The 23,001-nt window shown below is 36.2% G+C and overlaps 1 protein-coding gene across 2 annotated transcripts in view; it reads right to left on the bottom strand.

The window, feature by feature from the left end:
• Nucleotides 1-23,001, bottom strand: part of LOC150099803 (uncharacterized) — a 159,779-nt gene that overhangs the window by 69,857 nt on the left and 66,921 nt on the right. For both annotated transcript variants that reach the window (XM_090403391.1, XM_090403390.1), the window contains exons 4-8: nucleotides 21,115-21,193; nucleotides 19,359-19,519; nucleotides 15,673-15,748; nucleotides 11,912-12,017; nucleotides 284-408 (exon numbers count right to left, since the gene is read on the bottom strand). In XM_090403391.1, the coding sequence (XP_090259517.1) occupies nucleotides 284-408; nucleotides 11,912-12,017; nucleotides 15,673-15,748; nucleotides 19,359-19,519; nucleotides 21,115-21,177 (531 nt within the window). In that variant the 5' untranslated portion in view covers nucleotides 21,178-21,193. The remainder of the gene's footprint in view (nucleotides 1-283; nucleotides 409-11,911; nucleotides 12,018-15,672; nucleotides 15,749-19,358; nucleotides 19,520-21,114; nucleotides 21,194-23,001) is intronic.

A 23,001-nucleotide genomic window follows, 5' to 3' on the forward strand; every position in this document is an offset into this window, starting at 1 on the left:
CCTCTTGAGTTGCATCTGTAACGGTTCTGTAACTGCACTAACAATTTTTCCTCTTGATTTATCGTTGTTATTTCTGTCTATAGAAAACTTCTTTTCTACGTCTGTGTTTCTGAAATTAGTCTACGTTTTAAGTGAAATACGAGCTTCTCTCTCTCTGAACTCTAAATGTGTACATGCATTTACTGTCTTTAAGAATGCAATAAAAATTAGGACCTTGAATTTACAATAAAAATATTACCACATTCGCAATAAAAAATACTGATATTAAGAAAACGTAACATACCATACATCGACCGTTAACGCATACACCATCTCCATACCCGCAATGTGTTCCATCCCAGACTTTTCCAAAACTGTAATAGAAGTCTGAATCAGCTGCTCTGCATCGCAGTTCGCAAGGATTGGAACCTGACAAAAATACATAAATACACATTTATTATTATTATTATTATTATATGTTGAGTTGCATATTTACGACATGGGCCACATTTCTAATAGCAAAAGTTACACAGTCGGTTCTTTTTTGTTATATTTTTTTTTATTCAGGGAGCTCTGTTTTACAGTACATCTCTTAGTGTCTTTTACGGACACATACGCTTTTCATCTTGCGTTAGCCTGCTGTAAGCAATTCTTGTTTAGCTGAAGTCAACCGGTACCCGAGATTCCTCTATTGACAAATGGGAATTATACCGATCCACATCTCGGTAACTGATACAAGTTCTTTCTGATTCAAGGCAAAATAGAAAAAAAACCTCTAGAAAAAGACTGTCGTTTTAACGCTTAGTCACCAATCAGATATGGAAGTATAGAAAATACCATGATAAACCTTATGAGCACTTTATACAAGAAAAAATTACAGAAAGGTCGCAATTATTGCTTTATTTTTAAAGTGCGTTCCACAAAATTCATGAGCATCCCTGTTTGTATTTCTCGACGTATATAACTTTTCGGAATCATCTAATGGATTTTATTGAAATTCGAAATTCATCAAATTTAGTTTAATAAGCGCCTGTGTAGCTCCGTGAAACCGACGCTTGCATCCTCTGCGCTAGGCCATCCGAACGATAGACTGAAGTTCAAGTTTAGTCGCCGACCGGAAGAAATTTTTTTAAGCCTTTCGTCAACCAGTTCCCGAGTTAGTCGATCTCTGGCACAGGCAAGCGGTTTTTTTCCTCACGAAAACTCGTTTTTTTTTATCTCTTAAACTCAAGAAAATTGACTGTAGAACCCAGTCAAACACGATTCCAGACAAGAGCAATCTTGTTAGGGTTAGGCACCAAGAGATGGCAGCACTTGTTTGCCATTCTCTTCATCGGTTGCCGATTATAATTAGCGATTGTCATGGGCCAGCTATCACTGACTAGTTACCAGTAGAGATTGTACACTCAGTCTCCAAAAGCTAGATAAGGTTAAAAGCCTCGCATACTCCCTCCCTGTAAGAGAATAAAAGGCGTTAGCTGAATTTTTTTATTTAGTTTCATTTGGACTGTTTACTTATGCAAAATTCGGCTAAATATTTAGAAAATTAAGATCTTCTGGCTGGATTGAACATTAAGATGATGGCTAAATTTTTTTTTATTTTATTTTAAGATGCTCATTTCTTTACTTTCTTGTTAGGGAAGATATTTTTCGTGCTAAATGAAATGAAACGAGAATTAATTTGTATAAATATATTTAAGAAATATTTAATATTATTTTAGAGCTAAAATTTTACTTCATTCGCAGCATTTAGTTTATTTACATTTCACTGAGCCCAATAATCCTCTTCCGCCATAGCGATGTGAGTATTTGTCTGTATGAACGAATCCTGCTCCATGATGAGTATTTTACAAAACATTATGACCAACAGAAACTGAAGTTTATTTTTGAGAATAGCTATTTTACATGATAAGACGGCCAAACACTGAGATCAAGTTGTATAATGCAATCTTTTTTTTTTTTTTTAAATCTAACAGCCTTAGAAGCTGAAATTTTGTACGTTGCAATAAAGTAACCAGGAAAGAAGTAGTTAGCAGATCACAAATACTATACAGACATAATTAGTGTTAGTTAGTGAGCTATTTCTAAATAATTCAGTTTGCTATTTTTAGGTACCGAGGAAGAGGAAAATAGGAGAAAATATAATATTTGAATCTGTAGATAAATTTATGAATGAAAAACTATATGCTTTTTCAGTTCGTGTTATTTCAATTTCACGAAAGGTGCCAAAAATTAATACGAGATTTTTTTTTTTTTAATTATCTGAAGTAACAATTGCATTAGCGAAAAAGGAGAAACCGGGAAATTGAAGAACAAGGTAGAGGACAAATTCGCTGCCTTAGTGTTTTGAAAAAAAATTGAGGAACGCACAACACTACAGGTGGAAATACGATTTTCCACCTTCTGATTTGACACCACCACCACAACTTTGATATCACCTCAGTTGAATATATATATATATACTAGCGGGGATCTGCCCCCCCCCCCGGCGGCTACGGCACCCAAACCCCCGAGTTCTGGGCTGGTAAGCCGGAAACAAAAAACGTGACATAAAAACGTTTCAAATTTCGGCTTATATATACTATATATATATATATATATATATATATATATATATATATATATATATATATATATATATATATATATATAGTTTCCAAAAAATAGTTTCCAAAAAAGCATACATTACAGGTTGAAAATGTCGATGAAATGTTCCTAGACTCAGAAAAGCAAGGCTGTTGCGAAAACTTTTCTATAAAGATACAAAAATTATTGTTCTGATAAGTTTAAGAAATTAAAATGAAGAATAGGAAAAGAAGCCAGAAAGAAAGAAAGCATCCCTCCCACCCTCCCTCCCTCCAGAAAATCAGTGTGACCATTGTGAAACGTAGAAAAATGTAGACAGGCTAAATTATGCGTAACAGTAATTATAGGTATATTATAGGATGATTGAAAAGCATATAGAAAATGGATTTGTGACTATAATATATTGGCAGTATTCTTGGGAAATGATATTAAAAAAAAAAACCACCGTAGAAATTGAGGAAAGAAGGTTCAAATCAATCAAACGGGTAACGTATATGCTGAAGATAAGAATATGCTTCAAATCTGTTGTAATTATTCTGAAAAGCTGCATTACATTGACAACAGACTTGTGGAGAAAATATTAAGAATATTTTCTCATTAAGAATATTAGCATTAATGTGTAATTCGATAACCGAATTAGAAAAAAAAATCTGTTAGAAACAAATCATGAAAAGTTGAACATTATATTATACTTGAAATGCTTGAATATGCTGGTATAAAAACTTTATAGTGACTTTGTTTAACTGAAACTTGATAGTCAGACCTCTGGAATCCAAGTAAATGATGGTAGAGCTATGGAGCTCTTAGCTGTCCAGTTTATTTTTAATGCATATACAGCTGATTTTTATTTCATTATAGGCGGATATCTGCACTGAATATAGCAAGAAATATTTATGCAATCAAGAAGTGGACAGGATTGAGTATTTGATGAAAAAACAAGCAGTGTTCGGTCAAATAGTTCGATTTTTATTGTACAAAATTTGATTATTTAATTATGGGAATATACTTCAGTTTTACAGATTTGTTACTGTTCCTTTACCATTTTTCTCTCGACATCTTAACTTATGAAGATTCCAACGGAGAGGTGTTTATAGTAAAAACCCAGGGTGTATGTTAATTCATTTATAGAGAAGCTCTTGCCAAAAATACACAAGTAGGTACCGAGTCTGAGTAACCCCTCACGTGGAGCTACGCAGGGAACTACACAAGAAGATTCTTCCTTGAATTAACACCATCACATGGTGAGATGAATTCGAGACCAGTTACTTTATTATTTTATTTGAGCAAATATTAAGTTAGTATGTTGTGGGTGTCTAGCGTATCCTACATAGAATGATGATATTGCATTCAGGTAATTTTAAGAGTTTCAAATTGTGAACTGAAAATATGCTAAGTAAAATAATAAAATAACTATTCGTTTGTTCCATCGCATGCTACAATAGGACATTTAATGGTCTTTTGAATTTGAAGCACATTGCATACACTGAATAGCATTTCCTTTGGATATTAATACCGCAATACCTCTAGTATTCTTGACTAAACTTTCTTATTTGAGAGTCTGAGTTATATAATTCATGTTACACAGTATAGCCTCTATAAAGTTTTGTCAGAATAAAATTTGTGCTGTTACAGTTTGGATATTGACCGTGTAGACCGTGCTGTCGGCAGCGGCACTGACATCATAGCGTTTCCCATTGTGTTGGTATCGCGCACTATAACTGACAACTTAGTGACAATAGGGAAATATTTCTGGAATGGAATTGTTGATGTTCTCTGAAGGTTATGCGATCTAGGACAGACGATTATTGGCTCTCTCCCCGTCTGAACAATAAAGAGAGTGAGAAGCGGCTCTTTTCAACGATGTCGTTAATGATTAAGAAAGTCTCTGCTTAAATAGAATAAATCACTGTTCTATATTTCGAAGAAAGGAATTTAGTGTAAATTGTACTGCTTGGGCTGCACATGAAATAATAAGTCGTTCTGTTATAATTATAACTATTACTTTAAAGGACCGGTCATTCAAACGTACTACTCTACTGTATTTTAAGAACACCACATCTGTGTGGATTACAAGGATTGAGCAAGTGATATGAAGACATAGACGTTACAAATAATGTTGGAACGTTAGGTTAAGTTAGAATATAATGATTTGTAATAATCAACCAAGAAGTGAATATGTATAATTCTTCATGAATATTTATATTTAGCCATGCTATAAGTGTCGCGACCTTCTGTAGCCTTGGTCAGCTGAAAATGATTAGCTACAGCGAAGCAGATAAATGTAGTCTGTATGCTGAATGTGTACGAAGATAAGGTAATTGTTTATATGGACTTTTACATCGCTAAACATCACTGCTCATTTTGTTCAGTAAATAATACTACTAAATTTATTTTATTTAAATAACTCTCTGATTTAAAATTGACATTAGGAATGCCATGTGATAGAAAATTTCAAACCTATACGTAAAGTTTTGGCATCAGTCACACCAAAAGACACATTTTTAGATATACTATCTGATCAAAATTATACGCACGCCTGCTCCTCCCAACTCTTATTCTAATGTGAAAGGCATTAATATGGAGTTAGTTCTCCCCCCCCCTCCACCCTATAACAACTTTCAATCTTCTGGTCTTCTAGGAAGGGTCTCCACTAGGCTTTGGTGCGTTGATAGGGTAATTCTAATTTTTAATTTTTTTTATTTATTATAAAAGTTTAAACTTCATACTTCAGTATAGAATGTTGGATAAGTCTATCGCTGATGTCGGGTGATTCGGCCTGCTGGCAGTCTACATTGAAATCCATCCCACAGGTGTTTGATGGGATGATGATGGGATAGACATATTCATATATTGGATGAAACCAAGCTATATGCAGGCCAGTCAAGTTCTTCAACCCATTCCTGCACTTTGTGGAAACACAAAAATTGCGTAGAACGTCATTATACTCCGCAGCGTTAATATTCCCCACCACTGTAACTAGGGGCCCCAGTCCGAACCATGAAAAGTCCCAGACCATGATGCCACCTCCACGAAACTTCACAACTGGCACAACACATAACACATTCAGGTAGATAGTGAGAGACAGGTGGAGGTCCGCATAATATCCGTCGAACCCATACTCGTCCGTCTGATTGCCAGATGGTGAAGCGTGATTCATCACTCCAGAGAGCGCGCGTTTCCACTGCTCCATAGTTCAATGGCGTTTAGCTTTGCACCACTGGACCCTATGCTTGGTGTTGCCCTTGCTGATGTTACTTGATCTCGCTTGTGTGTGGCTGCACTACCATTGAAACTCATGTTCTTCAGCTCCCTCGAACAGTTGCCGTGCTTGCAGTGGCAATTCGGAACTCGGTATCGAGGGCTTCATTCAAGGATAGGCAAGACCGCCACGTGCTTCAGCACCCGGCGGTCTTATTCTGTCATTTTATGTGGCCTACCAGGTCGTGATTGTGCTGCTATTGCTAGGTATTTCCATTTCCTAATAGCATCACTTGCAATTGATCTGAACAGCTGCAATAGGACAGAAGATTCCCGAACTGATTTATTGAAAAGGTGACATCCTATTCTATATAGTGCCACATCAAAGTCAGAGTATGGACCATTTTACTGCTAGTGTTTGTGTGTGAAGATTGCGAGCTCATGTGCTTCCTTTTATATCTGTGTCACCATGGTTGTGATGTATACAGCCATAGCCACTACTGCGAAGGCGGTGTCAGATATTTTTGATCAGATAATGTATATCAGCTATGGATATAATGTATTTTCTTGCTTTGTCTAATACACTCGTGTCCAAAAACTAAGTTGGAACCACATTTTTACATGTATATGAAAAAGTTTTCATAAATACAGCCAAATGTAGAAATAAAATTATTGTCAGCATACTAATACATTATATTACACAATGAATGATTTATAAATTTCGTGAAAATTAAACTGCAGTAAGTTTTTGGCAAAAGTTACAAATTCCTAAGGACGTAGTTAAGGAATTAACGTACAGTGCTTACAGAAAACTATGCGGAGAGACATTTCATTATGGAATATGCCCACCCCAAACTACAATGTAGCTCTCACAACGCCTTTCCATGCTTAACACCAAGTGGTTCAGGAGTTCTTGAGGCAAATGGGACCATTTGTGTCCCAAACGTGTTATATGGGGGCTGAGATCTGGGGAGCATGCTGGGCCATTCGATTCGATGTCATCGATGTACGATGTCATTCATAAAAATGAATTCTACTACAGCACCACGGAACAATCGAATATGATTGAAGAACTTCGTTGCAATGTCGTTCACCAGTCATAATCACTTTTTCCACTTATATCTCGGTGCGTCTTTAAGTATAATGCTTATTCACGCCATGCCGAGCACCCAAGTAGCTCTCCCTTTCAAGAACATTCTCTCGATGGTAAGTAGTACCACTTTCACGCCAGATCAACTGTCGCCTAGAATCAGAGGAAAGACTAAAACGACTCTCATGTGTAAAGGGTGCATTAGCCCATTGATGTGTTGTCCAATTTTTAGGGTACAACACCACTGAAAACGTGCTCTATGATGAACTGTGGATAAAGGGATGCAGAATACAGGCCGTCGGGCGTGTAGGCCTACTTGTCCGAAACGTCTTGCCACAATTTTTCGGTATATCACCGTACCAGTGCTCGAATGGAGCCGACCGGCAAGCTGACCTGCTGTGGTTCGTCGATTACGTTTTGTTGTTATAATCAAAAGTCTGTCTTCGTATTTCTTGGGATTCCAAGCTTTTTGATAATATTAATAATACTGCGGCCTTCCTCAAGCTCTGCAATAATTTTTCCCAGCGTGAAATCACCTGAATGATGTTTTTGAGGCATTACGAGTACACGACATCCACCTTTGCAATTTTATTCTTTCTCGAAAAGCGCTTCCTTCAAACACAAATCGCTTACCGCAGCCTTTTGCCTTTTATTCTGATGTGTGCTACCACGTGACTGCTTTGTGTGCGATTCGAAAATTTGAATGCGAAACCCCCTTTCTACTCGAATTAGTCAATTATACAAATTGTCGCAATCTGATTCTTCTGAATACGTGGTTGTAATTTTCAGAAATAGTGTTCATCCTGAAGTTTTGGACACCGGTGTTTGTGTATCCCTGTTTCGACATAGGAACAGTAGTTAAGCTATGCTTAAAGATATCTTTCTTTCACTTTATGATCAGGTGGAGGTTCTGTAATTTCTTGATTTATGTTTTTATTTTTCACCTTTTGACACCGTTTCTTCCAGGAGAGAATATTTCTGAGACTTGTAGGCATGTTTAGCGGTTGTAGTACCTCCCTAAACGTGATCGTGAATACAATTTTTTTGGATATGATGCCACTAACTAGGCTTGAACAGCATTTCGGCTTCTTGATGAACAAAGTTTCACAACCTCTTTTCATTATCATCATTATTATAGTCATCAGTGGCTCAACAGCCTTCTGTGGGTCCTGGCATTTTTCAAATATTTCTGCCAGCCTTCCTTATTCATTGCTAAGTACCTCCAATTTTTAACTTCCAAGGTCTTAATATCCTGGATCATTCCACCTTCCTATCTCAATTTAGGTCTTCCAAATTTCCTTTTTCCTTCTTGCCTAGCATTGGATATTTTCTTACCAACTATTATTATTCATGCGTATAATTATTCTCTCCCCAAACTTGATCTATTAATTTTACTGTACTTTAAATAATGGCTCATTAAATCCTTTTCTTTTTCTTAAGTAGGGTCGCTGTTTTTGGTGAGTCTCTTCCACATACTCCAGTCTTGGGCTGTAACCACATCCAATCCAATTTCTTCATCCTCAAGTCCTCCTCCACCAGCTCCCTTCATCTCTTTTTTGGCCTCCAGCGCTTCCTCCTCCTCTTCACATCCATCTGCATGACCTTTCTTCCCATTATGTCTGACTCATTAAATTTGCATCTCGAAAATATTCAGTATTCATTCATTAGATATTACTTCTTTTGTCATGTTCAAAGCTATCCAGCGTTTGTAACCTCTGAAATTTGTAACTGGAACGTTTTCAGAGAACGTTCAATTTATTGACTTCACACACTTAGATTTTTAGTTAGCTTTAATCGCATAGTTATGAAAAGAGTACATTCATAGTTGTGTTACCTTTATTGCCATCAAATGTAATTTTACTTATGGTAAAGGAAAGGAAAGAAATTAATGACAACTGACTAAATCTTTTCTCTGATAAAGGGAGTCATAATTAAGAGATGCAAATGTATAAAGACCTCAGGATACTATTTCACACTACATATATATATATATTTACTCTCTCTCTCTCTCTCTCTCTCTCTCTCTCTCTCTATATATATATATATATATATATATATATATATATACTCTCTATATATAAAAGGATAAGCCGAATTTGAAACGTTATTATGTCACGTTTTTTGTCTCCTGCTTACCAGCCCGGAACTCGGGGGGTTGGGCGCTGTAGGCGCTAGGGGGGGAGAGGAGCCCCCAAATATATATATATATATATATAAAGATAAGGCGACATTGAAACGTTTTTATGTCACTTTTTTGTCTCTGGCTTACTAGCTTACCAGCTCGGAAATTTTTACTATATATAGTGAAAATTTTTTCTGTTCTGAGTTACGCGATTTCTTTCTTGCTTCCTTGCGTATGTCAGAGCATTCCAGTTATGTAGAGTTCAGTGGATGCGCATGCGCTGTCATCGACGATCATTGCTGTGTTTCTGTTCGTTTAAGCTTTCTAATTGTTGTCGTGGTTGTTGTGAACGATGATAAATTTCTACCGTTAAATTTTCTCTAAATTTCTTGGCAAATTATGGCTGAAAATCGCCGGCATTGTTACAATATTGTATACAAGCTACGTGTGATTGCGTATGCTAAAGAACATGGAAACACGGCTGCAGAGAGGCGTTTCGCCCCCCCCCCCCCCCCAACTGAGAAATGATAAGAACTTGGCGGAATCAAGAAGGGGATCTAAAAAAAGCAACTCGCAGTAAATACACAAAAAACATAACATACGAAGTGGAACTGAAAAATGGCCAGAACTTGACAGAACTGAATACAGTACTTGGATTTTAGACCACAGAAAAGCGGGACTTTCAGTGTCTACAGAAATTATTATTCATCAAGCGAAAGCGATAGCCACTAACAGAGGGATCGCCAACTTTATTGGATCAACATCATGGTGTTCAAGATTCATGAAGAGAAACCAGCTATGTATGTGGACTAAAACAATATTATCACAAAAGATGCCAGCTGAATATGAAGAAAAAATTATTGAATTTCATTGATTCGTCATTAACGCAAGGAAACGAGAAAAGTTTGAACTTGCACAAATAGGAAACATGGACGAGGTTCCGCTGACTTTTGATGTGCCCTCAAAAAAACCTGTAGATTCAAAAAAAAAAAAAAAAAACTCACTACACGGTTGTTTTATCCTGCTGTGCTGATGGGACAAAACTGCCGCCACTATTGATTTTTTAAAAAAAGACGCTACCCAAACAAAAACTGCTTAAAGGAGTGTTTGTACATGTTCACGAAAAAGGCTACATGGATGGAGGAGGAATGAAGTTATGGGTAGATAAAATTTGGTCTAGGCGCCTTGACCAAATTTTAAAGATGTTAAAAATAAACTCAAGGAATTGAAAACTCAGTTAGCTGTAATTCCAGGAGGTCTAACTAGTCAGCTTCAACCTTTAGATATCTGTATTAATAAACCATTTAAGGAATTTACGAAGGAGAAGTGGAACAGCTGGATGCAGTCTTCAGATTTTGAGGTTACGCCATCAGGAAGAAGGAAGAGGCCTAGCATTTCGCATGTTTGTGAGTGGGTCAAAGCTTCATGGGATGCTGTGAAAACTAAGACAATGGTTAAATCATTTAAGAAGTATGGCATTAGTAATGCACTGGATGGTACACAGGACAATTTATTGTATGAGGCCTCAGATTCTGATTTAGAAGAGGTTTCAAGTGTCTTTTCATTTAGCTCTGGAGATGAATTTCTGGGTTTTGATGAAGAAGATTAAAAGGTGAGTACTTTTTCCTAGTTAAATTAGGTATTTGTTGAAAGTAGACTTACTTATTACTTTATATTTGAAATACTGTAAATTCATTATAATATTCAATGATAAAGTTTTTCCTAAAAAATGTGTACAAAAAAGGGGGTGCGTCTTATAGGCCGCACCGGCCTATAAGTCTTATACTCCTGCTAATACGGTATAATTTTCTAAAAAAGAATATTTAGCCTGAAAGACTTTATTCAAATAGTAGAGATCAAAAACTAGTAGCTTTTGTTTTTCAATTTGCAAACTCAGTTAAAATTATTCATGCTTCATTTCAAAGTCAGCCAGTAAGGCTTACTATCATACCAGTCTAATATCGTTTCTTCTCCTTTAATAATTAATCTCTGCCAATAATGTGTTAAGCGTGGAATGATGCGAATGAATAAAATCGATTTTTGACACAATATTGTACATAAACACGATACACAGCAGTCACTGATTTCTCAGAGTACCTGTTCAAGAATAATTAAAGAATACTTGATAAAGACTTTCTGTCATTGAAAAGCTCTTTGATTTGTTTTCAAGGTCTTAAATTAATAGAATCTGTTCAACGTTTCTTTGAAAATATCATTGCTTATAGATACATACTGTGCATTGACTGAAATTAATTCTTCTGTAATTTCAAAATATTTAAGGATTTCACAAGTGAACGGTAAGATAGAGGTGTTGGAAAAATCGCGACAATTTACGTCCATAATACCAGTATTGTATTCTTGAGCACTGTGGAACATATGAGATATAGTGCTTATCTTTTTTCTTTTCTTTTTTTTTTTTTTTTGTCATGAGGACGACGCGACATTGCCCATTGGTTGGAAAGACCTCGGTTCAAATCCCGTTCTAGGAGGCGAGGAACCTTTATAGGGACTTCTTCAGCTGAAGGTGAGTTAGTCTAGTTTTATACGGAGATTGTAGGATTTTCTTCCAGGATATTTGGGTTTTTTATTCTGCTAAACAGGCAAACCGGTCGGCGATTAAATATAATCAATAGACAATGCATTGAGCATTAGTTTGCTTTGGATGTTATACCAACGAAATTGCTCTGAACCTATCAAAGAAACGATAGCAAATTCTACTTCCAGCGAGAACTGATATCCATGACATCCTGACCACCTAGTAGCGTTTAGCATCCTGATATTAAACTTCAGTACTTTAGTTTTCCTGTCCGACACCTCTGTTATTATTTGTCAATGATAAATATCTAAAATGCAATAAAAGATTACTGGTGTTGCTACAGAACAGTATAAATGTTAAATAAAATAAACTGTACCATTAGTAAATGGAAAGTACTTACCTACCTCTTCAGGAAGCCAATATTCGATAATCTGTCTTCCGACTGGATGACCATTGTGCAAAGCGCACTGGTATGCCTTGAATTCAGGTAAGTGCGGAGGACAACTCTACGAATAAAGTATATTCAAATTAGGTTATTAACCAGGAAGCAAAAAATCAAAGAGATTACTTTATTTTTTAATATTTGAGAACGTATGTTAATCGATATGTGTAAGTTAGTGAGTATTGAACATATTTTTGGAACATTAATTTTGAGCTTCAGTTTGAAATTTAGTAATCCCAGTAAAATTGAATGTTTAAATCCCTCAACTTTCCCTCAACAAAAGGTATGTCACATATTTCTCTCTTTAAGAAGACAATTTAAACCAAAGTCTCAGTTGTAACAACACTGTTATGCCTCATTTAAAAGAAATAGTTTTATAATTATTCATAGTTTTATAAGAAGTCTAGAGTGTTAACTGTGCTAGCAATAAATTTATGTTATTGATCGTAGTAGATAACAGCTGGACCACTTCGTTATTATTCATGTTCATGGCTGAGTACTTATGGCCCCTTTATAACGGAATTCTTGTATTGTTTCCGTCTCTCGTCACAATACTGGTCTCTCTCTCTCTCTCTCTCTCTCCTTCCCTCCCTCCCTGTAACGTAGTTTCCATACCTTGAATAAAGTAACTCCAGGTTGTCACCATTTTAAGACTGCTGGTCCTAGTTGAAAACTGATCTTTCTGATAGTGCACCTCTTAAGAAAATACCAAGTATAGAATAAGCAGAAGAAGTTGTGCCAATTTCTCAGTGCCTGATTTATGAAACCTTTTTCCAATTTCTCACACAGGAACTTATTCAGCAGAATACTATAAATTTCTCATCAGGGAAGAGTTCTAGTCAGTAACTGTGAACTTAAGAGCTCTAAGAATCTAAAGAGACTGCGATTAGCTGACCGGTTTGTGTCTACGAGTACTAATTATTTTACGTGGTATATGATTTTAATTGCTTGGTATGATATCACCACCTCAATTACTGGAAACCTGAAGTGGCTTGAATACCATTATTGACCTCTAGAGCGTGGTTTCTGAATTATTTAACCCTTAGCTTTAATGTACAATTAGTTTACAACCTTTCATGGGACAGATTGTGATATAGAAAGAATGCTCACCGCACTTTCCTTTCATATAGATGAAAATGCTGCCATTTGCATTTTTCTCTTTTCAGTTTCTATTTTCTATTTTTCTGTTTTCCACTAATAATCAGAATTAGCATCTGTAATTCTCTCAATCTCCTTTAAATCCGTTAAAACACATATAGCTATTACTTAATAATATTGCACAGTTCAACTCTGACGTCACATAACAAATTTTTCTTCAGCTAAAATGTTTCTCAAATTTTTCTTCGGTTCATTTTCTCTGTCGCTCTCCTTTGGAAAAGCCTCCGCTCTTATGATTCCGTATAGTATAAGCTGTGGTTACTAAAATGCAATCACAACAAGTTTCTTCCTTCTCCTTAATCTTCTTCCCATCCACCCTTAGGACTCATGTTCTTTAAATTTAACAAATTTTCTTGTCTGAGATTCATTATTTTTTTGCACATATTAACTGTGTTCATCTATCTTTACTACTAATGTACTATAAACTGAACAACCTGCTTTTTCTGCGGGATTGATGACCCTTATCATTTGCATATATTAACAAAGTCCTCCTCCAAACCTTATTAATTCCAAATATCTACAACGTTCCTCCTTCGAGACTGAAGGAAAAGTTTACACCCTAATTATAACATTACACTGAACTAAATAATTAGCCGTTATTTTTCAACCTTGCTAGTCGACACGCACTTCTTTCAGGGATGCTGCGGTTCTCTGATCCCATTCGAAAAGAAGCTAGCATCTTGCATATCAAAAAATCATTCACAGATTCAAAGATAACGTCGCTAATCTAAATGTAGTAGTAGTGAACAGTCAGGTATTTTAGGACTATAGTCTGACAGACCGGATTCAGATGGACATTCAATAATTTTAGAGATATGCACAACAGCCATCACTACTTGTGAAATAATGCGCTGTCTTGGAATTTTCTGTAACTCGGTGGGATCTCTGAGTTATCCTTCTTAAATGCCTCTTAAATATTTCAGCTAGCAGTGGTTTATATTTGACTTTGCAGTATTGTTTTGGTCTAGTAAATTAGCTGTTAAGTATGATAGACATAATGACCGTAGGTATTGGAGGTAGGTAATCAGTTAGAAGAGGACTCCACATGGTCATCACACAATAAAGTCAATAGTTTAATTCAAAACTTATACACCTCACCTAAAGATAGTAAGATCAGCTAATCTCCAAACATCGTTTAGGTAGTTCTGTGGATTTATGGAGAAGTTCACATACTGGGCATTCCTTTAAGACTAATAGAAGATACTCGACACTCTGCGACTTAAGACCTTGCTCTTTATTTAGACTGTTAATTCCACATGTTGGTAAAACAAATCCGTACATTAAGAACAAAATATTTCACTAATAAAGTTTAAGTCATCATTATCATCATCATCATCATCATAAGAATCTATAGATTACTAGCAAGTTTATACTATTTATCAACATGCCCAGTCTTTTCAAATATTGCTTGAACAGAATTTTCTTGAATTTGAAAACATTTACTATGAGTAGAAAGCAGGTGTTTAACCACGGGCTCACCAATTTTACCACAGTATGCAAACTTATACAAGGAGTCATTTGAAATGAGAGCGACTGACAGCTGCTGCACCCCCCCCCCCCCACACGCAAGCAGAAATATGGTTACGTTATGCTGATGGCATTTTCTTCATATAGTCAAGAACTAAAGCATAACTGATGAACTTTAGTACACAACTGAACAGATTCAATACCCCAAATGAGTTTCTCACTGAAATCGAAGGAAACAGGTTACTTCCTTTTTTAAATGTAATTTCGGTCTCCAACCAAAATAGAGTAAACTTTTTCGATATACTTTAAAAATATAATACAAATTAGCGACTTCTCTCTCTCCATCATTCTGATCAAGCCTTTAAAGACAGGAAAGGTGTCATAATAAGTGATGAAAACAAAGAAAAACAAGAATTGATTTATAAGCGGTATCCTCCTAAAATGGCTACAATAGACAACAACAACAACAACAACAATTAAAATAGTTAATGAAATCTTACAAAAATTATTTTAGTGAGACATGTAACAGTCAAGAAAATAATAACTACAATAGGTGGCATCATTCTGCCGTACATTAAAAACCGCACAAACAAAATAGCCACAATTCTCAAACAGTATAATTGAAAGTGGCATTTATATAGACATGAAAAAAATATCATCAGTTCTAAAACACGTTAACAATCTAATCTGAAAAAACCAAAGTGTATGCAGAATGTTCTGCTTCTGTAGCATTTTTTTAGGACAGATGAATTAGCCCGTGAAACAATCCTCCTGGAAACTTAGCTATTTAATCCTTAAACAGAGATCACACGAAGTGTGATCTCTGTTTAAGGATTAAATGTCTAGTGACCTCATTACCTTAGTTGCTTCTTCCTTTGATCCCAATCCAACAAAATTCAACACATGACACTATTAGATGCTTTCCCTAGCATAACTTAGATAAAGAAAGATAAAGAAGAACTGAATAAAGCTTATCTCTAGTTATCTTATTACATTTATCATAAGTTATGAACAGACACCACTTTAAAGAAGTGTTAATTTCTTAAGAAAGATGAGTTAAAATTTAAACAAAAAAATACATTTTTTTAACTTGCCTCTGATTGGCAAATCCGATATTCTGTTGTATCTCCAAAACATTTCTGGGGCGCTCCGCTTGTCACGCTACCTAATCTAGAAAAGAAATTTTTTTTTTTCAAAGGAAATCGACTAAATTTAAATATAAATTCTTTGAAGAGTCGTAATAAAAAAAAAAGAGTTGCCATTTAGTTGAGCCTAATCGTTTGAAATCGAGCTCTCCATAGTAATGTCAGAGTGACGCAATTATCTCAAAGATCGCAAAGATCACGCGACATTTGTCTTCGGTTGAAAAGACCTGGGTTCTAATCTGATTTATAAGGGGTGGAAAGTTTATACGGACTATTTTCTCTCCACGGTAATTAAAGGATGTTCATCCGCAAAATGAGCAATAATCGGTAGAGAAAGCAAATGCAAATGACAGAATAATATATTATCTTTAGCTGCTAACACACACACAAAGTGAGCGTGCATGCATCCATTTTAGGAATATATCTATTTTAGGGGAAAAATATATATATACCGGGTGATTATAAAATAACGTCAAGTGTTCAGAGCCCTCTAGCGAGTAATGTATTGGACGAAAACACCAATATTCGGTAGACGTACACAGTGGAACTTGGGGTTTCGATTTAACGAAAAAAAAATACCAAAAGTCGCCAACAGGGGAAATTTTGGCGCTGTTTACCGAATAAAATGCATTAATTTGCATTATCGCGTTTCTTGTGAGCGATCATGCAATAAAAGGAAAGCCTGTGAGATTTCCTATCATTCGTAGACGAACTGCTTTTCGGTTCCTCTTACCTTACGTGAGCGTGCTTTGTTAGTCAAACTCGATTATCAGCGGAACAATAATGCCAGTGCTTGTCTTCGTGATTTTCGGGGTATGAAAAATTTACGAAAAGGACCGATTAGCGTAACAAACTTACGAAAACTGATTCGGCGATTTGAAACTACTGGAACTCTAGCAGTGCAGGTAGGCAGGGGATGCAAACCAATCAATCACCAACAAGTTGAACAAGTTGCAACTGCTATTGTGAAACAGGAGATGACGAATGTGCAGAGTACCAGCAGTCTATCTATCTCAATGGCTTTAACAGGCCTTTAAGGCCCACAACCTTCCAAGCATGCTTGGATTTCGTAACCGAAATACGAGGATTAGAATGGTCACCCCTATGCCTCGAGGTATTCCTGGTTGTATCCCTGTGTGTTCACGGGGCCGATTTGCCTGCTTGCGAGATGAAAAACCCCAGATAAACTGGGGAGAAAAACCCTGCTGTCCACGCCCAAGACCGGCTAACTTGGCTATGGCTGAGGAAGATCCTTCAGCTCCTCATGTCGTCGACGGGAATCGAACCTAGGACACTCCTTCCCCAGTCATATGGTTGCGAAGCGCAAAGCCACTAGGCTAACTGCGCGGACAGGGTACCAGCAGTGCACGAGCAATATCCCGGCAAACGGATATCGCATACACAACGGTGTGGAAAATTCTACATCAGATGTTGAAGTTTTACCCCTATAAAATCAGTCATGTTCAAGAATTGCGCCCTGGTGATGCGACCACACGAATCGACTTATCTTTGAGATTCTTAGCACGCATGGAAGTGGATGATGCATGGCCGTGGCAGATTTTATGGAGTGACGAAGCGCACTTTTATTTGAACGGCGATATTAACACACGCAACTGTCGCATTTGGATTGCAACTAATCCGCACGTGTGTCTGCAGATGCCTATCCACTCGCCCAAAGTCACAGTGTGGTGCGGATTTACGGCATCTTTTATCATTGGTTCATACTTTTATGAAGAAAATCGCCAAAATGGACCAGTGACCTGTTCTGTCAATGCTAACAGGTATGCTAATATGCTACAGAACTTTGTGGTTCCACAACTGCAGAAAAGAGGATGTCTCGATTCGACCATCTTCATGCAGGATGGTGCACCACCCCACATCGGACTTCAGGTACAGCGTGTTTTGCGACAACATTTCTTTGACAGAAGAATCATTAGTCGTGCATTTCCCACGCCATGGACACCGAGATCGCCTGATCTCAATCCTTGTGACTTTTGGCTGTGGGGATTTCTTAAAAGCATTGTGTATCAAGGACATGTACCCGATATTCCAACTTTGAAAGATAGAATAACGTTACACGTGAGACAAATCAATTCCGATATGTTGCGAGCCACTGTGGAAAATGCACCGTATGCAGTTCCTGGAACATCAGAATGGTGGTCATATTGAACCTCCTTTGTAATTAACAATAAACGTCATGAAATTGATGTGCGCTGTCTCTCATTTGCCATTTAGTCATTCATTAGTCACACCTACTAAAATTAATTTGGCAGCGCCAAAATTTCCCCTGTTGGCGACTTTAGTACTATTTTTTCCGTTAAAGCGAATCCCCATGTTCCACTGTGTACGTCTACCGAATATTGGTGTGTTTCATCCAATACATTACTCGCTAGAGGGCTCTGAACACTCGACGTTATTTTATAATCACCCGGTATATAAAATATTCATCGAAGCTTGATTTCCTTCCTCAGCCTTAAGTAAAAGGCTGGTTTTGTTCCAATAATTCGAGCCCTACCCAAGAGCCTATGAATTGTGGAAATACTTTCTGAATATGGATACTATGCCGTACAAATCAGCCTTTTGAAACTGTCCGGTTTTAATCCATCTAACTTTAGCGCTTCTAAATGTTTTTTCAGTGTTTTGGAGATGGCACTTAAAGCAGCTATTATTATGGGAACAACTTTCGTTTTCTTTTGCCAAATTCGTTCAATTTCGACTTGCAAGTCGCGATACTTTGTAATTTTTTTAGTTTCTTTTTCGTCAATTCGGCTATCTATCTATCTATCTATCTTAAAAAAATCAGCTAACGCCTTTTCATTCCCGTATAGGGAGTAGGCGAGGCCGTTTTAGCCCTATCTAACTTTTGGAAGCTGAGTGGGCAGTTCAATCTTCACTGTTATCCAGTCAGAGATAGTTGGCCCAAGGCTATCATTAATTAAGCCTCATGTTATGAAGAGAGACGGCTCAACAAGTGCCGCCATTTCGTGGTCCCTAACCCTAGCACAATATATTTAATATCTGAACTAATGTGGGTTCTGTGGTCGATTTTCTTGAGTTTACGGACGAAAAGAAAGGCAGAAAAAACCCGCTTGCCCATGCCAGAGATCGACTAACTCTGGAACCGGTCGAAAAAAGGCTTAGAAAAATTTCCTCTAGTTACCGACTAGATTCGAAATGGTGTGCAAACGCCACATCCACTGAGCTGCACAGGCTCAACTAAATATATTAGTTGGTTGCAAAATAATTGAAATCTGCGGTTGGAAAGACTTGGGTTCGAACCCATCAAGATGCTCGGAACATTTATATGGGCTTTAGCTTGTTTCATTACGTTAGTTGGTTAGCTTGTTTCATACGGAAATGAAATGATTTTCCTCCATGAAACTCATGTTTTTTACCTCTAAAACGGACATACCAGTCTCATAGTTCATAATAGCCTTAGTTCATAATAACCTAAATAATTCTGATTTTTCCAGCTACGAGTATATTACATCATAAAGAAGCTTAGCTTCTGCTAAGTTTATGTTGGAGAGACGACTAATTAATACACATTTTCTTGTTAGAGTGAAAGTCAGAAGAGAAATAGATTTCATGGGAAGAAATTAAATTATTTAAGAAAGGGTAAACATAATTCCTACCTTGTCCTGCATATTCGTGTGCGCATGGTTACCCCTCCTCCACAAGTGCGGCTGCATTGCGACCAAGCAGTCCATTGGGACCAGTTCATATACACGCTCCTTGGACGGTACAAGGATTGTGTTGGTAAATACGACGGCAAGTTACTTTGCACACCTAATATCTGTATAACATAATAAAATATACTTTTCATTGTGGAGAATTTGATTAAAATAAAGCTAGTAGTAGTAATAGTAGGTACTGATGTTATAGCAATTACATTAATGATTAGCAAAAAATATATAAAAAAAGAAATCAACTATGCACAAAATAAGTTCTGTTTCCGAAGATTAAAGAGATCAATGGAACAAGTTAAAAGTTTTAAAGCTAATATCAAAATCGTTTGAAACTAAAAACTAAAAATTATTCGTTATGCCTCCAATCTTCAGTTTCTTCCCTTCATATTAGACGTCTTAGATTTTCTCGTATATGAAAAGTAAGTGGTCCAGAAAAGCTGATGTGAAAAATTATCATGGTTAGACTATTAATAATCGTGAAATAATACTAATTATTTCACAATGCTGTAGCAGCCTTTGCTTGTTTTCAGAAAAACAAACAAACAAGTGTTTGCCTGCCTTGCACGTAGTAATCTTTGTTAAAGAGAAGCTGTAAACATGCCTTCGCATATTTGTTCAAACTTCAAATGAAAGTCGCAGTGTATATTTTTTAAATTACTGAAGACAATATTTCGAGGAAGAAATAATTTCCAGCAAATAATAAATAGTTATAAAATAGTTATATATATGCCATTTAACACATTAAAACAAATATTGGGGTTCTTCACAATCATGCTGAATCACTTAAGTTTACAGATCCTGAATATTTAGGATTTGGTGTCCTTAATTTACAAGAATTATCTATGAAGATAGACAGTCATTTAATGAATGGTACCGATCACTTCGCGCCTGGGGCACTTCTGTTTGTTCTGCTGACCTGGCAACCATCATTCTTCCACTTGGAAGAATAATGGTTGATTGTAATAATACGATCAACTGCCAGTTAACCTAACTGAACTAATTTCTTTCCCTCTTCTTTCACGCCTGTGTTCTTTGAAACAGCTCTCCCGTTATACTTTCAGCTGTTCAAGAAATGTGTCAACCGATTCTTTTTGTTTTCTTACTTTCTTGCTCAGAAACATGGTTAATGTGTTATAGGATTTGCAACCTGCAACCTTGCGTGCGTGGGTCTAAACATTTCAGTATATGAACATTTCAGCCTTGCTACAGTTACCTATTGTACGAGAATTCTGTGTACATATCGAATTGTAATAGTAACTATTATAATGTTTCTGAATAAAAATCAAATAAACATTCGCTTTTATATGAAGTTTTGTTTCACTGATTGTTGTCACCAAAAACCCCCTTTTTTTTCATCTTGTACCACGTTCTCTAGTTGTCGTCCCCTTCGTAGCGATGCCATAGTCAAGAATAGAAGCACAGTTCTATTCCAGTCAAAGACAAAATAGTGTTTCGGCTTGAAATAGATCTTAGAATTAAGCACAAATCCTTTTAAGTCGTCATATTTCATAAGAATGAAACCCAGTTGTAACGAGATTGGTTTACTCTACTCTGCGAGTAAAATAAACTGACTTACATTTTTGCGATCGCTGCTTCCTGTTGTATCTAAAGAGCTTCAAAAGAAAATCTTTCACTTTATATATTTAACATTACTAATTTTCTACTTGGGATATTAGTAAATTCTGAGAAAATAAACTCCTACCTGTAACGACACTGTATAAATCAAGACAACAGGCATCATCCCAGTGACAGTCCTAATTATCATGACTATAGACAATCACCTATTAAAAACACACAGAATCGTTTGTATATTTAGTATAAATCTTTACAAAGATCACAGTCTTAAAGAGCTAGTGAGTCAGTTTTATTTACAAAATGACTTAAAAGCAAGTGGGTTTTTATTTAAAACGCTGAAACCCTAATTTTAAACCAGGTAGCTTAACGAGAGAGTGCACAAACATGTTTACTCTTTTTTATTCACCAATTTATCTATTTTATTCACTTTTTACTTGACATAATAAATTATTTCAGCAGATCAAGGGTTCTGCGATGGGTAGTCCTATATCACCTGTTTCGTCTGATTATTTTATGGATCATTTAGAGAGGATCTGATTTCGAACACCATTTCTCCTCGACCTTGCTTTTGGATATGTTTTGTGGATTACGTTTTTGCAATCTGGTCTCACCCTGAAACATAACTACTTCGATTTCTGGATAAGATTAACTTCTTATATACTCGCATGAAGTTCACTATTGAACGCGAATCTAACAACAGTCTGCCCTTTTTTGGATACTTTAATAGATCGTAACTCTGCTGATAATATTAATTTTTTTTTTGTTTACAGGAAGCCATCCTTTACAGGCAGATATAGCCACACATCTTCACATCATCATTCTTCACAAAAAATAGGGGTTCTCAAAAACCTTGCACACCGAGCACGCGCAATTTGTTCTTCTGAGTCTCTTCTATTTGAAGAATTAAATAAAATAAAATAAAACTTATTCTATTGCTTAATGACTACAGTGAGACGTTGATATAGAAAATATTTGTAATTATCATCCCTCTTTCAGATTGCAATCTGATGTTAAAAGGATCAGCATTCCCTACCTTAAAAGGACATCTGAACAAATAGCAAGGACTCTTCGCAGATATAATTTGTATACCGCCTTCAAACTAGCCCTGAAGTTGTTGTCTTTATTATCACCTATCAAAGATATATTATCATCTCTATCCTTGCCTGGTGTTTACGAAATAATAACCTGTTCTTAACATCTTTGCCACTTTGGATACACTGGCCGTTCTGCTACTATTAGAATCCAAGAACATCAAGATTATATAAGATTTTTTGAATCTGAAGGTTTATGCCTTGCTTCCCATGCCATCGACACTAGACATAGTTTACTGGAACCATACCAAGATGCTACACTACAGTAGGTTAAAATGTGATAGTCTATTTTATTATATTTATTTGTTTATTTATTTTGAATCGTGTGAAGACCTACCTCACCGTCCGAATTTTAATCGAACAGATTGTATGCTTGTCTCTAAATTTAGGGAAGTGATTGTTGTTAATTATTTATCGTTTTTTAATTAATTAATTATTATACATCTATACCCACGTCTCTGAACTCTAATAGTGTTTCCTCCTACTGCACAGCTGCGATCAAGGCTCTTGATATTATACGCTTGCTGTGCGACTCATTCTTGTATTCAGAATTTAAATGTTGTTACCAGTTCCTCTGCCTTCTCCCTGAATGAAGCTGGTGAAATATTGAGCGAAATAAAAAGGAGGAGTAATAAATTTTAATTAGTTTTCTCTTAGATGTATGAAACTGTTATTTAAGACATCATAATATTCATTAAAGTGTTTTTAAATTTTTCTTCTTTCTTATTCTTTGCTAACGTACGTGTACGTGTAATAAAACATGAAACCAGCGAAATCGCCTTCAATTGTTAACTTGTTTTGTTAACAATTTAACAAATTGTTAACCTCTCCCTTTCGAAAAAAACGAAACAAATATGGAAGAATACGCGAATTATTCGACATAATCCCCTTGTCTTGGGACTTTAGTTGTCTTAATATTAAAC

The sequence above is a fragment of the Typopeltis vanoorti genome, chromosome 14 (genome assembly GCF_054136105.1).
Source record: "Typopeltis vanoorti isolate ZY-2024b chromosome 14, IOZ_Tvanoo_1.0, whole genome shotgun sequence".
Classification (NCBI taxonomy): domain Eukaryota; kingdom Metazoa; phylum Arthropoda; class Arachnida; order Uropygi; family Thelyphonidae; genus Typopeltis; species Typopeltis vanoorti.